The sequence below is a fragment of the Chelonoidis abingdonii genome, chromosome 5 (assembly GCF_003597395.2).
Source record: "Chelonoidis abingdonii isolate Lonesome George chromosome 5, CheloAbing_2.0, whole genome shotgun sequence".
Taxonomy (NCBI): Eukaryota; Metazoa; Chordata; order Testudines; family Testudinidae; genus Chelonoidis; species Chelonoidis abingdonii.
Window position 1 is genome coordinate 13,925,549 of NC_133773.1, and position 12,992 is coordinate 13,938,540.

General features: G+C 39.7%; 1 protein-coding gene across 1 annotated transcript in view; it reads right to left on the minus strand.

Annotated features, from left to right (window-relative positions):
* MOB1B (MOB kinase activator 1B) overlaps positions 1-12,992 on the minus strand; it is a 75,221-nt gene that overhangs the window by 28,963 nt on the left and 33,266 nt on the right. Inside the window, exon 2 of the mRNA XM_032768105.2 lies at positions 2,567-2,733. Within this exon, the coding sequence (XP_032623996.1) occupies positions 2,567-2,733 (167 nt within the window). The remainder of the gene's footprint in view (positions 1-2,566; positions 2,734-12,992) is intronic.

Genomic DNA, 12,992 nt, shown 5'->3' on the forward strand with positions numbered 1-12,992 from the left:
GCACTCACTTTGGGCTAATGGTGCAAGCCTCCTAGAGTCGCCCAGGAGGGTATGGTATGTAAGTGTCCCAGGTCACTGGCTGGGGGCTCGAGCCGGTTATGCCTTGTGTTATTGAAACGGAACCCCTGGATACTGAACCTGGCCCTTGTTGCTGCCAACTCAGAGGGGCAGAAGGGTTACACGAGCATAATGTGGGCCACCCATTTTTGACATATGTAATGCAGTACCTTAGCCTGTTAATTTCCCCTTTTCAGTCACAGAGCTGAAGGTTGTAGTGTTTTTTTTTTAAAGCAGTTTCTACAGTTATGGAAGTGTGTGTTATCTGCTGATTAAAACAAGTAAAGAACCAAGGTTTGTGGGTTTTATTTCCACATCTGTCACTGGTGTCTTTGGGGAAGACATTTAAAATTTTGTACCTCGATTTCTTTCTTCTCTGAAAAAAAGAGACTAGCAGGCTTCTCATAAGGGGGTTCTGAAGCTCATATGTTTATTGCACATGTAGGATGTTTAACCCAATAATTTAAAAATATTTTAGTTTTTTTGCCTTTCAACTTCATTGGAAGTTCCCACAATAAAACTATTTTGTAAAATGGATCAACTATTTGACACACTTACGTAACCCATTGCTACAAACCATCAGAGTGGTCAAGGTCTGGCAAGATTCAGAAAGGGTTAGGCATTTATATGGATGAGAAGAAAATCCACAATTACGTTCAATGATACATAAACCCTCATGCATCAGCCAATCATCCCAACCACTGTTCGGGATAAGGAAGAAACTTATATGGGCAAATAACTCCATAATTACCCAATTCAGGGATCCTACCATTTTCTTCTGAATTACCAAATATTGGCCATGGGCACGAGACATGACATCAGATGAGACACAGCACCAGTCTGATCTGGCAGGGCAATTCCTAAGTTCCATTTTTCTCCTCCATTATTCTTTGCCCAGCAATTTTGAAATGTTGCCCTCTCTGCTCCCTCAGACTGAGGCACATGGCTGTACTTGTACAGCTGTGCCTGCAGCATGAGGAGAACATACCCTTCTACTAGGGAAGGCACACAACATTAGGCCTTCTTTATATATCCTAAAAAGGTAACAAACCCAATGTTTGTCCTTTACAGGCCACTTTTAATAGCTTTGATGGTGGCGAACTGGAGAGCAACTGAAAGCAGGAGTAGTATAATTGGTATATGAAGCATCCTTGGTAATGTTTAGTCAGAAAAATTAGTTTGCTTTTTAGACAGATTAAAAAAAAACGATTAATGCTAAATTTTGTAAAAGACTTATTTTGATGATTTAAATATTCCCTTGTAACGTTGGAAACTCATACCATAGCATCGTGTGGCTGCATGGGAACTAGAAGGTCAAGTTGGGCAGTATTGCTTTACTGTCCAAGCAGCATAAAATGTGGAAAGGAAACACACTGTTTAAAATATACATTCATCCAAAGTATTATTTATACTGCACACCAATGTATACGTCATTGTGCAACAGGGGAAGCACACCAAACCACCAAGTTCCTGCCCTGAAGATTCTACAGTCTAGACGCACAACAGGTAGAATATCAAGATTACATGGGGCATCTGGTTATTATAGCCAAAACTCTCCATGAAATGTAGAGGGCTGGCTCCCTGAGTGTTTGTTCCAAGACGATGGGACACCAGGAAAAGCAGTACAAAGGAGATAAAATGAGCGATCAGGAGAGGCATGTGCAAAATATAAAGGATGGGAGTTGTAGGCAGGGATGGTATTCAAGAGAGCTTTTTAAGTGAAGAGAACCTTGAACTTACTACAGAAGAGAGGAAGCCAGTGTAAATATTCAGAGCGGGAGAAAGAAGAAGGGGAAACATGGTTAGAGCAGGCAGAAAGGATGATAATTTGGGCATCTCTTTTGCATAAATTGGATGGGAAGAAAGTGATAGGAGAAACAGCGAGGACAAAATTATAGTAACCAAATCAGGAAGTTAGCAGAACATAGGCTAACGCCTTGGCAGGAACAAAAGGAAGAGATTAGCTTTGGAAATGTAAAGAAAAAGCTTAGAATTTGGTGAGGGCAGACGAAAGACATTCTATATATACACATTTATAATCTTCACATCCGTTTAGACTTGATCCTGAGTAGTATTCATCCAAGCAAATGTTTGAAACTCAGTGTGGAGAAGCATGTACAGTTGAGAAACACAGCACTAGCTGGAATCTGAAGGAGTAAAACACCCTAGGATGATACTTAGTTATTTGCTAGAAACAGTGTTGGTATTTCCCCTTCACTGCTCATCTGATTTGTGAACGAGCATTTGGATTTTAACCACAAAGAGGAGCAATCTGTTTTGGAAAAACCCATAATTTCACCACATGGAACAGAGCGGTTTTTACCTTGAGCCACTTAGCTGCTGTGAATGCTAACAGACACCAGGGTGCTACTCTTTCAATTACAGTACAACACAGACTGACCAGTGCATTTAAAACCACACACTGCACAAGAGACAGCTATGCAGTTGTCCTTATCCATTATCAGACACACCACTGCCCACCTCATGTAAAAAAGGTCAGTCAACTTACTATTAACTGCGACCCATTCATTTAAATCTTCACCCTCTGGCAGCATAACAGCCATCCGGAGATTACCACTTCCAAGCGTGGCTTCTGCATGTTTTAACAGCTCATACTGGTGAGACCCCTCCGGAATGTTTTTCTTTGGTTTAAAGGTTTTAGAAGAGCGACTACCACTGTGAAGGGGAGAAGAAAAAAAAAGATTTAAATGAACTTGTAGGACTTGAGGGGAAGGAGCGAGAAGCAGAGAAGTTAAGAATCAGTTAGCTTCTTGGCCTTCTGGCTAAGAGGGGTGAAAACGATATCTAGTGTGAACATCTTCCCCCCCCTCCAATTTTTATTTAGATCAAGCAGGATGTTTACAAAAATTAAGAGCTACAAATTACAGAACTGACTCATATTTGTTAAACAATTGCTCGGAACTCAGATTACTTCCTATTTCACTGTATTCTCATCTATTAATATTATTTCTGAGTCAGCTGGAAAAAGGGGAAACCCATCCTACCATCCATCTCATTGCAAGCTGGGTCAAAGCCAAAACATTAAAAAGTACATTACCAGAATCAAGATGACCACATTTTAAAGCCACAAAAAGAAATTCTCTCCCACCTCCCAAAGATTAAATGAGTAGAGCTGAGCAAATACTAGATTTTTCGGTTCAGGAGCCAAACAAGAAAAACTGAAAAAAATTCCAGTTTGATTTGAACCAACATTTTTTTTTTCACTGAATTAGAAGACTTGTAAAAATTTGATTTTGAAAAAATCCAAAATGTTTTAAGTTGACCCGAAAGGAAATTTTTTCAGTTTCTATATTAATGGAGTCAACCAAAACATTTCAGTCCAATCAATTTTATTTTATTTATTTATTTATTTTGAAGTTTTTTGTTTTGATTTCAGCCTTCTGGGGTGTTTTTTTACCTGGTGTGTGTGTGTTGTTTTAAACTAGCCAGATTCAAAATTGAAATGTTATTTCAAAGTAAAAAGTCAAATTGAAACAAACATTTTGACATTTTTCCCCCTGACGCTGTTCCCCCAATTAAGCAAAGTTTCAGATCTCGAATTTTTGCTGAAATTTTTTTGCCTAGCTCTACTGAGGAGACAGCTTGGGGGTGGGAAGGTGACAAGGAAGAAGGGAGAGATAGTAAAACCATTACATTTAAAAAACTTTCTTTCATTGTGGAAAAAGGATAACGTTGAACAACTCTGGTAAAAATACATTTAAAAGCTAAAATCAGCCTGCTCAAGACCAGCTGTAGTTTCACTGTACAGGGCTCACTGAAAATATAGTACATCCCACTGAAGTGGCTGTTATTTATGAAGGGTTCTCAGATGATTAAAAACAGTGCAATGGTCATATTAATCTGCTGCCAACCTATTTACATGCAAATATTTGCCTTCCCTAAAAAGACAGTGTGACGATGGCTAGAAAGGGTTAAATATCCTGCAAAATAAACAACCCTCAAAAGACATGTGAGGAGATAATGTTTGTGGTTTTGTGTTCTTACATATGTATGAGTAGGGTCCTCAGATAATGTAATCAACGGTCCCTGTCTATGCTGTATTCTGATAATTCAGAGGTCAAAAGAACATCATTTAAATGAATTGTAAACACGGGAGATCTCCGTATTCATCTCTCTTTGAAATGTATAGCAAATAAGCTGCAAATGGTGGAGGAACACGCAAATTGCCTTATGTTAATTCTATAGCTAAGTACCCGTGATGGATCTCCTTCAAAGTCATGCTAATTACCTTTCAAACTCCCAACTTGTCAAAAGACATGAAATTGTATAAAAGATCCTTGGGTCCTGATTCTGTCATCTCAGATCTGCTTAGGCTTCATCAGGGGAAGTTTGATTTGCAAGACCGAGGTTCCAGTTATGCTGATAAGTCTGAATATGATATTTGGACATTAGACTATAACCTATGAACTATTTCTGAAAGAACTCTGCAACTACAAAGCTCACTATCTCTGCTATGAATCTGAACCCTCAATGAATTGAATTAATGTCTGTATGTATATTATCTTTTACCCATATGCTCTGTGTTGTTTTTTAATAAATTTTAGTTTAGTTAATAAGAATTGGCTGTAGCATGTATTTGGGTAAGATCTGAAACATTCATTAACCTGGGAGGTAATGTGTCCGATTCTTTGGGATTGGCAGAAACTTTTCTTTTATATGACGAAATAAGATTTTCAGAAATCATCATATTTCACTTAGGTACTTCGATGGAGGACTGAGGCTGGATCACTTTAAGGGAACTGTGTTGTTTGGACTTCTGAATAACCAGTGAGGTGGTAAAGAAGCTGTTTTATGCTGCCTTGGTAAATCTAAGTATTGGAATAACCATCAGTTTTATGGGGATTGTCTGTCCCATTCTTTGCAGTTCACCCTAGTTGAGTGACCATAGTTGGCCCCCACTGGGATCCTAGTCACAGACGGTAAATCTCACACAGCAGCTCCAAGTACACTTTATAAAGAATTACTATTGTTTGGATCACTATTAAAGTATTAAAATATACTTAGCCACAGAATTGCTACTGCAGAGCTATAGTTCTAGCTGAGCAGACACTTCCACCTCCAACTCCTATTCCATATATTTCTCAGAACATTTCTTTATGGATTTCATGAAGGGTTGTCACATATTCTTTCAGACTAGAAGTTATATTTGGCTGGAAATTTTTATAACAGTCAAAAAAAAATTCTAGGTCGAAAATTCTTGCTTTGTCAGTTTTACACAAATCCAGATTATTTAATGTTTGTGCTTGGATAACTACAAATGGCTTTTTTAAAACTTTGAACTTGGTGTGCATATGCTGCTGAACAAAGAGAGCTTAAGAAAGAAAATTTGGATAGAATTAGAGGAAATGTAGTTACTTCAGTTTTAAAGAAGGTAATGAGCCAGCATTGCATATTAATTTCCAAAATGTTAGAAAAATGCACCAAAGTGTGAAGCTCCAAATATTTGCAGAAGTGGATTTCATAGGAACAGCCAATATGTGGAACCATAAATGATTTCTAAGTGAATTTAGAGCAGATTTCTGTTGGACAGGGAAGTTAACATTCTTTTTGCTTCTAGTGACCAGACCGGGGACGTGGGGGGCGAATAAGTTAAATCCAGACACTATGGAGCATCCGAAGCAAACATCACCCAATATTCTTCTCTTGTAAAAAAAAAAAAGCCCTTCTAATTTTTCAATGTATCATCTGTTAAGGGGTATGACTTTCAAAATTTTCTAATAGTGCAAAATATTGTTATGCAGGTGTTTGCGTGGTACAGGAGTCACAAAAAGATGAGACTGCCCATTGCCAAGGCAGGGCTCATGCTTGGAACAATGTTTGTTTGGCTACATTTTCACCTAAAGCATTGTAAATCAACTGTCTCTTTTCCTTTGTATTTTCCCCACTTCCCCACTCTGCAGCATCACAGAAAAACAAACAAACATGAAAGATCACACGCTTGTTTCTACAAATGGTAAGTATTAAGAAGAGACATGCACGTTAAAGAGTGCAATGAAGATACGTTTTTAAAGAATCTGATGAGTGAGGAATTACAGGGACTTGATGTTGTTATGTAGCAAGCCTATGATAAATTGCCAACTGTGTTATTAGGTTTTTCAGCAGCTAAATCTCAACAAGGGAAGGGGAAGAAGCAAGTTACTGAAATTGGAGTTTATTAATCAGTTGCTTACATTCTGTTGAACGGGAACCCTCTTAAAGTAAGAGAACCACCCTGGGATATTTGAACATTTACACTGAATGTGACTTGGACTTCTAAGCCCTAAACAGTATAGCACCACTCTGCTTTTCTTTTCTGTAAAACTACAATTTTCTATCTTAAAATCTTCACAAGTGACAACTTTTTAAAAATAATCTGAGATTCATAAAACTAAGACATTTAAATATTTTTGTCACTCTCCAACTTTTGACATTAAAGGTGGCTTGCAAAAAAATGTATTATTGCCCTTTCTTGCTGATTATGATTAATTAAAAAAGCCTGAAGGTAAAATTAGTTTCCTTTCCTGTAATTTTGGTTTCTCACAGTAAAGTGTCAGCTATTTTGCTACTGACTGTTGGGCTGTCCCTACCTAAGGGTATGGCTACACTCACACTTTACAGTGCTGCAAATTTCGCGCTCAGGGGTGTGAAAAAACACCCCCGAGTGCTGCAAGATACAGCCCTGTTAAGCGTCAGTGTAATCAGGACGACAGCGCTGGGAGCGCAGCTTCCAGCGCTGCACGCTACACCCGTAAAGGATGTGGTTTACATGGAGCGCTGGGAGAGCTCTCTCCCAGCGCTGCCGCTCCGACCACACTCACACTTCAGCGCTTTGAAATTCCAAGTGTAACCATATCCTAAGTTCCTACTTTGGGAGTAACTGCTTAAAGTTCTTCCTTTGAGCTGGGTTTATAAAATAATTATATAAATTCATGGAGATAGGTCCACCAATGGCTATTAGCCAAGATGGTCAGGGATGCAATCCAATGCTCTAGGTGTCCCCTAACCTCTGACTGCTAGTAGCTGAATCTGGACGACAGGGGACGGATCACTTGATAATTGCCCTGTTCTGTTTATTCCCTCCGAAGTACTTGGCATTGGCCACTGTTAGAAGACAGGATAGTGGGCTAGATGAACCATTGGCCTGATCCACAACAGCCATTCTTATGTTTTTCTTCTCTTGGTATTATCTTGTGGAACAATATTACAATAACGAGCAAGCTGATGATGAGATTCTGGGATAGGTAGTTTCTCCTGATCTGTTGGAGATTACCAGCCTTTTTGGAATTCCCAAATGGAATAGAATAATTATTATCCTTATTGTCTGAAGGCCCACTAGGAAGATTTTGTCTGGACCTTCATCAGGACAAGAACTGAATTACCAAGGATAGGGATAGCACATGGGGCATATGTGTCTCTTTTCTGGAAAAGCCTATTTTTAAAAACAAAATTCTGTAGATTAAAAATATATACAATTACCATGGAACTGTATGTGGGCACAATATAACCATGCTGGCCAACTCAACACATTTGTGCAATGAATGGATTTTAAATGTATTCTGGGAGGAGGAGGAGGGATCCGGGTTTGCACCTGAGTCAGACAGACTTTTATAAGGGTGTATGCCTACAGAAGGTTATAAAAGACTTGTGCACATAGTAAGCACGCATACCACAGCAGCTCTCAAACCCATGGAGGAGAATCCAAAGCCAAGTTTGCAAGAACTTTCAGTTTTAATAGCTAAAAAATACATAAGAACTTATGCTCCACCCACTAGAAACTAACTTCCTAGATTAGAAGTAGCCCTGGCTTCAGTGCAGAAAGAAGGAATCCATCTTTGGTACCAAGAATAACTTACGGCCTTTGTAATGGGGTACTTTGTATCACTACAGAAATGCCCTACTAATTAAATTTTTCTTGTCTGGATCAGGAGAGACATGGATGGCTCTGTGATGGCCAAGGTTGAGTGGATCAACTTGACCAAAATATCCAGTCATTATCACTGCAGAGGTTGCCTGTTTCATCTGAATCAGAATGTTTTGAGGGCTCACCCTCTTTGGATGGATGTTTTGGTGCTAGCTTGCAGGAGTTCCACTGGTGCCTAGCTTTGTAAGATGGGATATTGGGCTTGTAATTTTTCTGTTTGACTTTCTTTTTCTCACCATTAGGCTCAAAAGAGAACGATGAGAAATCCTGTTTCCTGTGAAATGATGAAAATAGATAACTGGGTCTCTGAGGAGGGGGAGAAAATTCTCTAAGGGAGAGTGAAGAAGTATGGATGGAAACCTGTAAACATGAAATGGAAAATACGGAATAACCCCAAATGTGATTGGATCAAGAGGAAAGATGAGAACACCCAAGTCTTTCAATCAAAGAGGCTGTTGAGGTACATGAACATCTTGTTTGAAAGGCTGAGAGTACAAAACTGGTGAGAGAAGCTAAACCCCTGGGGCCCTCCGGAACTGAGCAATCTAAAGTTTAGAGGGTGTAGCGAAGTTGGGGATATACAGAGGGAGACTGTGAAGAGGATCAAGCACTGGTAACAGAGCCATCCCTTGGACATGAAAGGCAACAGGAGCCTGTTAATGTGGCTCTCTCTGGAGTCCCAGAGCTTTTCCGTATCCCGCTAATGACCTTATTTGCTAGCTTGGGAAGCACTGTGGTAGGTTCTGGAGGGATAAGTAGATGTGGCAGGGGAGTCTCAAACTGCAGCAGGTATTGGACACTTTTGTAGTAACAGCTGGCTGCTATTGCAATTAAGAGTCACAGAGTAGGAACAGGAAACAGGTGGCTCTGATGTAGACCACTTCTAAAAAGCATTCAATAATATTTGTGTTTCACCTAGAGCGTAAAGGCACGTGAATCACATCTCAAATAAGACAACTGCTGTTCATGGGCAGAGAGGAGGAGGAGAAATCACTGCTGGAGCAGCCCTCCACCCTCATTTATTGCCAACCAAATTGGGTTCAAACTAATGCAAGAGAGATGGAAAAGGCACCAAAAAGGCTTGATAATCGAGTGCTCTCAGGAAAGAAGAGGAAGCTGATGCTCCCCACGGTACATGGATCTCTCACAAGCTGTACAGTCAACATACCAACAGGGGGAGTGGCAAGCAAAACATCCCAAAAAGCTCCTGGCAATTGCTTCTGTAGGAGCTCAGGTGGCCAGGATAACCTGATAGTAACAGCCACAGAGACGGATCCAAAATACAAGAGATTATTAAAATAGGTGTTAAGTGTTAAACAGTGACCAAATATTTCCCCTCTCAGTCACTCAGGTTTCAGGCGCATGCTGCCAATCATCCCACTATTTCTCCAGTATGGACAAGGAAGCCAAATTCTGATATTTCTAATGTAAACCAAAGCAAAGGCTTTTGAAAAACAAACAAACAAACAAAAACAAACAAACCATCATCCTTTCAGGTCTTCTTTCTGCATCATAAAGCATCAACAAACAACAACAAAAAAGGATGGGGAGAGCAAGAATACTCATCCACTCTTTGCAGGGTGCCTTTACCCACCCTGGTCTGCAACTCTGGCTGTTTTACCAATATAAATGATTAATACTGAAAAACCGTAACTGCTGTGACTAATCTGGTGCCTGAAGCAGAATGTACACCCTAGTTATATAGACTATGTGACAGATGGATCTCTGTGGGATGTAAACAACTCTGGTTTGTAATTTAAGATACAAAGAGTGGATCTTGGCAGGCAGATTTAGAAGCAAAGAAGCTAGCTGTCCAAAAGGTATATAAAATTCTTCAATGTCCCACTTCATCTTTGTGCTGGAGGGGAACGGAAAAGACAAAGAAACAAAGAAATTCAATATTTGATCAAGAGGACAGATGAACTGTTTGCTTTTATATAATCACAGAATAAGTACAAAGCATAGGAGAGGCTTCCGGGACAAGGAAAGAGCAAGTGTAGATAAAAGATGATGAGTGGGTGGGTGGGTGTGGGGGAATCCTAAAAAGGGACTGCAGCCATACATAGTTCAGGATGAGAGTTCAACAGCTAAGTTACACAGGCTCAGGCCTGTTTAATCCTTGGATGGGAGACCTTCTTTAAAAAATGGAAAAGTAGGACATTTTGGCAATTCAGTAGGTAGCAGGTTGAGTCAGTAAACTGCTATGTTGGTCGGGTGTCTCTTTAAATAAAAAAAAGTACAGAATTGTAGACTCGAAAAAATAAAAGATTAACCAATCCCCACATTAGCCCCAAATATGCACCCTCAACCTTCAAATACATAAAATCACATCTTGGTTTCTTTCCCTGCCTACCAAGCTGGTCAAAAACTATATTGACAAACATGGTCCTTATGCCCATGTGACTACATACAATCAATTTCCTGAGTTACAGACTCCGCACTGACATTCTCCCATTCCAACCCACAATCTCTGTGCCACTACACAATCCAATTATTTCCAGATGGCAAGAGATGGTGTAATGTGGTATTTGCAGGGAGGGAGAAAAGGTAAAGATTCAAAGCCATGAGGTAAAGAGAGGAAGGAAGATCCAGGACAGTGGTCACAAAACGCTACAGAAATATTTATAACGTTGAGGCCGGTTTATCTTTCCCATGCAGTTGGGAGATTAAGCATACAAGTCTTTCAATTGATTCATGAGGTCTCACACTGTACATACAGTAGAGTTTAAAGCTGCAAGAACCTAGTACAGCATCTCTATGCCAACCCCCTTCCAGGACAAGTTTGTTCCATGCCACATGTTTTTTTGCACTTTGTCCAGTCTGGTTTTAAATGTCACTACTGATACGGTTTTGACTACTTAACTGTCCTGATGTTCTCCTAATTACACTAATACAGCCTTTTCTTAATTTCATCGCATTACTCAATTATACTCCCACATGTTTGCCACGCTTAGTAACTTCTCTTCCTCTATGAAATTAAGTAGTGTCAAAACAGACCGTAAAATCCACCACCTTAGTCTTTGCTTGCGTACACTGTATTGCTTTCCAAAACTGAGCAACAGGAAGCAGCGAAAAATCCACTTAACCCCTTCTATTTGTTATAAATTGGTTTGCATGAAATGAGATTATAAAAATTCTTATTGTCTCATTTCAGCTTCCTTAAATCCGCAGACACAAATAACCAAGTATATGACTACAGAGTGTTTTGTTTGGTGGCCACTGAAATGATAGATTTATCATCGTTGTGCTAACCAAGTATTATATAAAAATAAAGCCAGTTTCTTCTGTGTCCCAATTTAAGGTTTAAGATTATTTCATTGTGAGCCAGTATATGAAACTCCCCCTTGCCTGTTTCATTCCTTAAACCAGGGGTAGGCAACCTATGGCACATGTGCCGAAGTTGGCGTGCAAGCTGATTTTCAGTGGCACTCACACTGCCCAGGTCCTGGCCACTGGTCCAGGGGGCTCTGCACTTTAATTTAATTTTAAATGAAGTGTCTTGAACATTTTAAAAACCTTATTTACTTCGCATATAACAAGAGTTTAGGTATATATTATAGACTTATAGAAAGAGACCTTCTAAAAAAGTTAAAATGTATTACTGGCATGCAAAACCTTAAATCAGAGTGAATAAATGAAGACTCGGCACAACACTTCTGAAAGGTTGCCATCCCCTGCCCTAAACTGTCAAACTCAGGTGCATGACATTTACTCATGGACAAAAGAGAAATAAAAGGAAAAGAAATTTCTCATGTAAATATAATGCTAAAACTTCCATTTTTCTTTTAAATTAAATAGGCGGATAATTGTTCAGTAACCATATTAACTGCATCAGAGAATGAGAAACACATCCAAGTATCACGTCCTCCCCAACATTTGTCACAGTCAACTTAATGAGTTTCTTCTTGGTTGACCTAAATTTCTACACATTCTTGAGGTTTTAAGTACATTTAGTTCACTTGATTCCCACCTCAAACATTTCTCAACACATTTCTCAACCTGTTCTATATTTGGAAATAACTGCAGAGATTCAGCCTCCAGAAGTAGATTTATCTATGACTGAGCTAGGCAATATGTCTAGTAGAATGTTAGGCAACTGACTCACTAGCCAAAAAGTCACCAGGCAGCCCACACCCCTCAGCCAAACAAGTTCTTCCCACCGTCTAAGAGTCTCACCCACTTTATTGCCTTGGCAAAATCATCACAACATTCCTGTGGTCAAGGGCTAACTTTCCACAGATGCAATTCTACCAAATCATCTACTGATGGGGAAGTCTGAGTGCTAGAGCCTACACTCTTTTCCTCCTAGAAATATGATTCTACATATCTGAAAAGCAATATTCTCAGGGTATCTTGCAAACATCAAACGTCATAATCCATTAAACCACTTGGATAGCCTACCGAGGTAATCTAGATTCAATATCTGATGGAGGCAAGGCTATCAAGATCCAAGTACTAAGTATTTAACCTAAGTTCTTGCTATCCTTAATTAACACTGGAAATTAATTATGTTCCATGTGTTAGCTCTTAAGAGTCTGGGCCATCTACTCATTACTTGCAGTACATCCAAGAAGATTTGCACAGAGGTTGAGGATAATCTTTGGCCCTTACACAATAACTAATACTTCGAGGGCATTTTCACTGCAGAGTTAACTCATGCTCTTGCTTGGATATTACCTCTCCTATCCAACTCCCATTCGCACACACGCACACACAGCCCTCTGACGTGGGTGTGGTAGTGCCTTTATAGGCTCTCTAGCCCATACTGTGGCATAGGCTGAAACCCAAGTGCCACTTACACTCAGGGTAGTAACTTGCTCTCTTTGCAGTGAGGACACACACTAAACCACTTAAGTGCTAGTAGTCCTCCAGTGCCTTCCCAAAATTCCTCAAATGTGCCCAAAAGGAAGATAAGATCTTCCACAATTCACTGGAAAGAATAAGAGCAGCTCAGCTTACTGCAGCATTAAGAAAAGACAGTTACCTGTTCCGTAACTGGTGTTCTTCAAGAGGT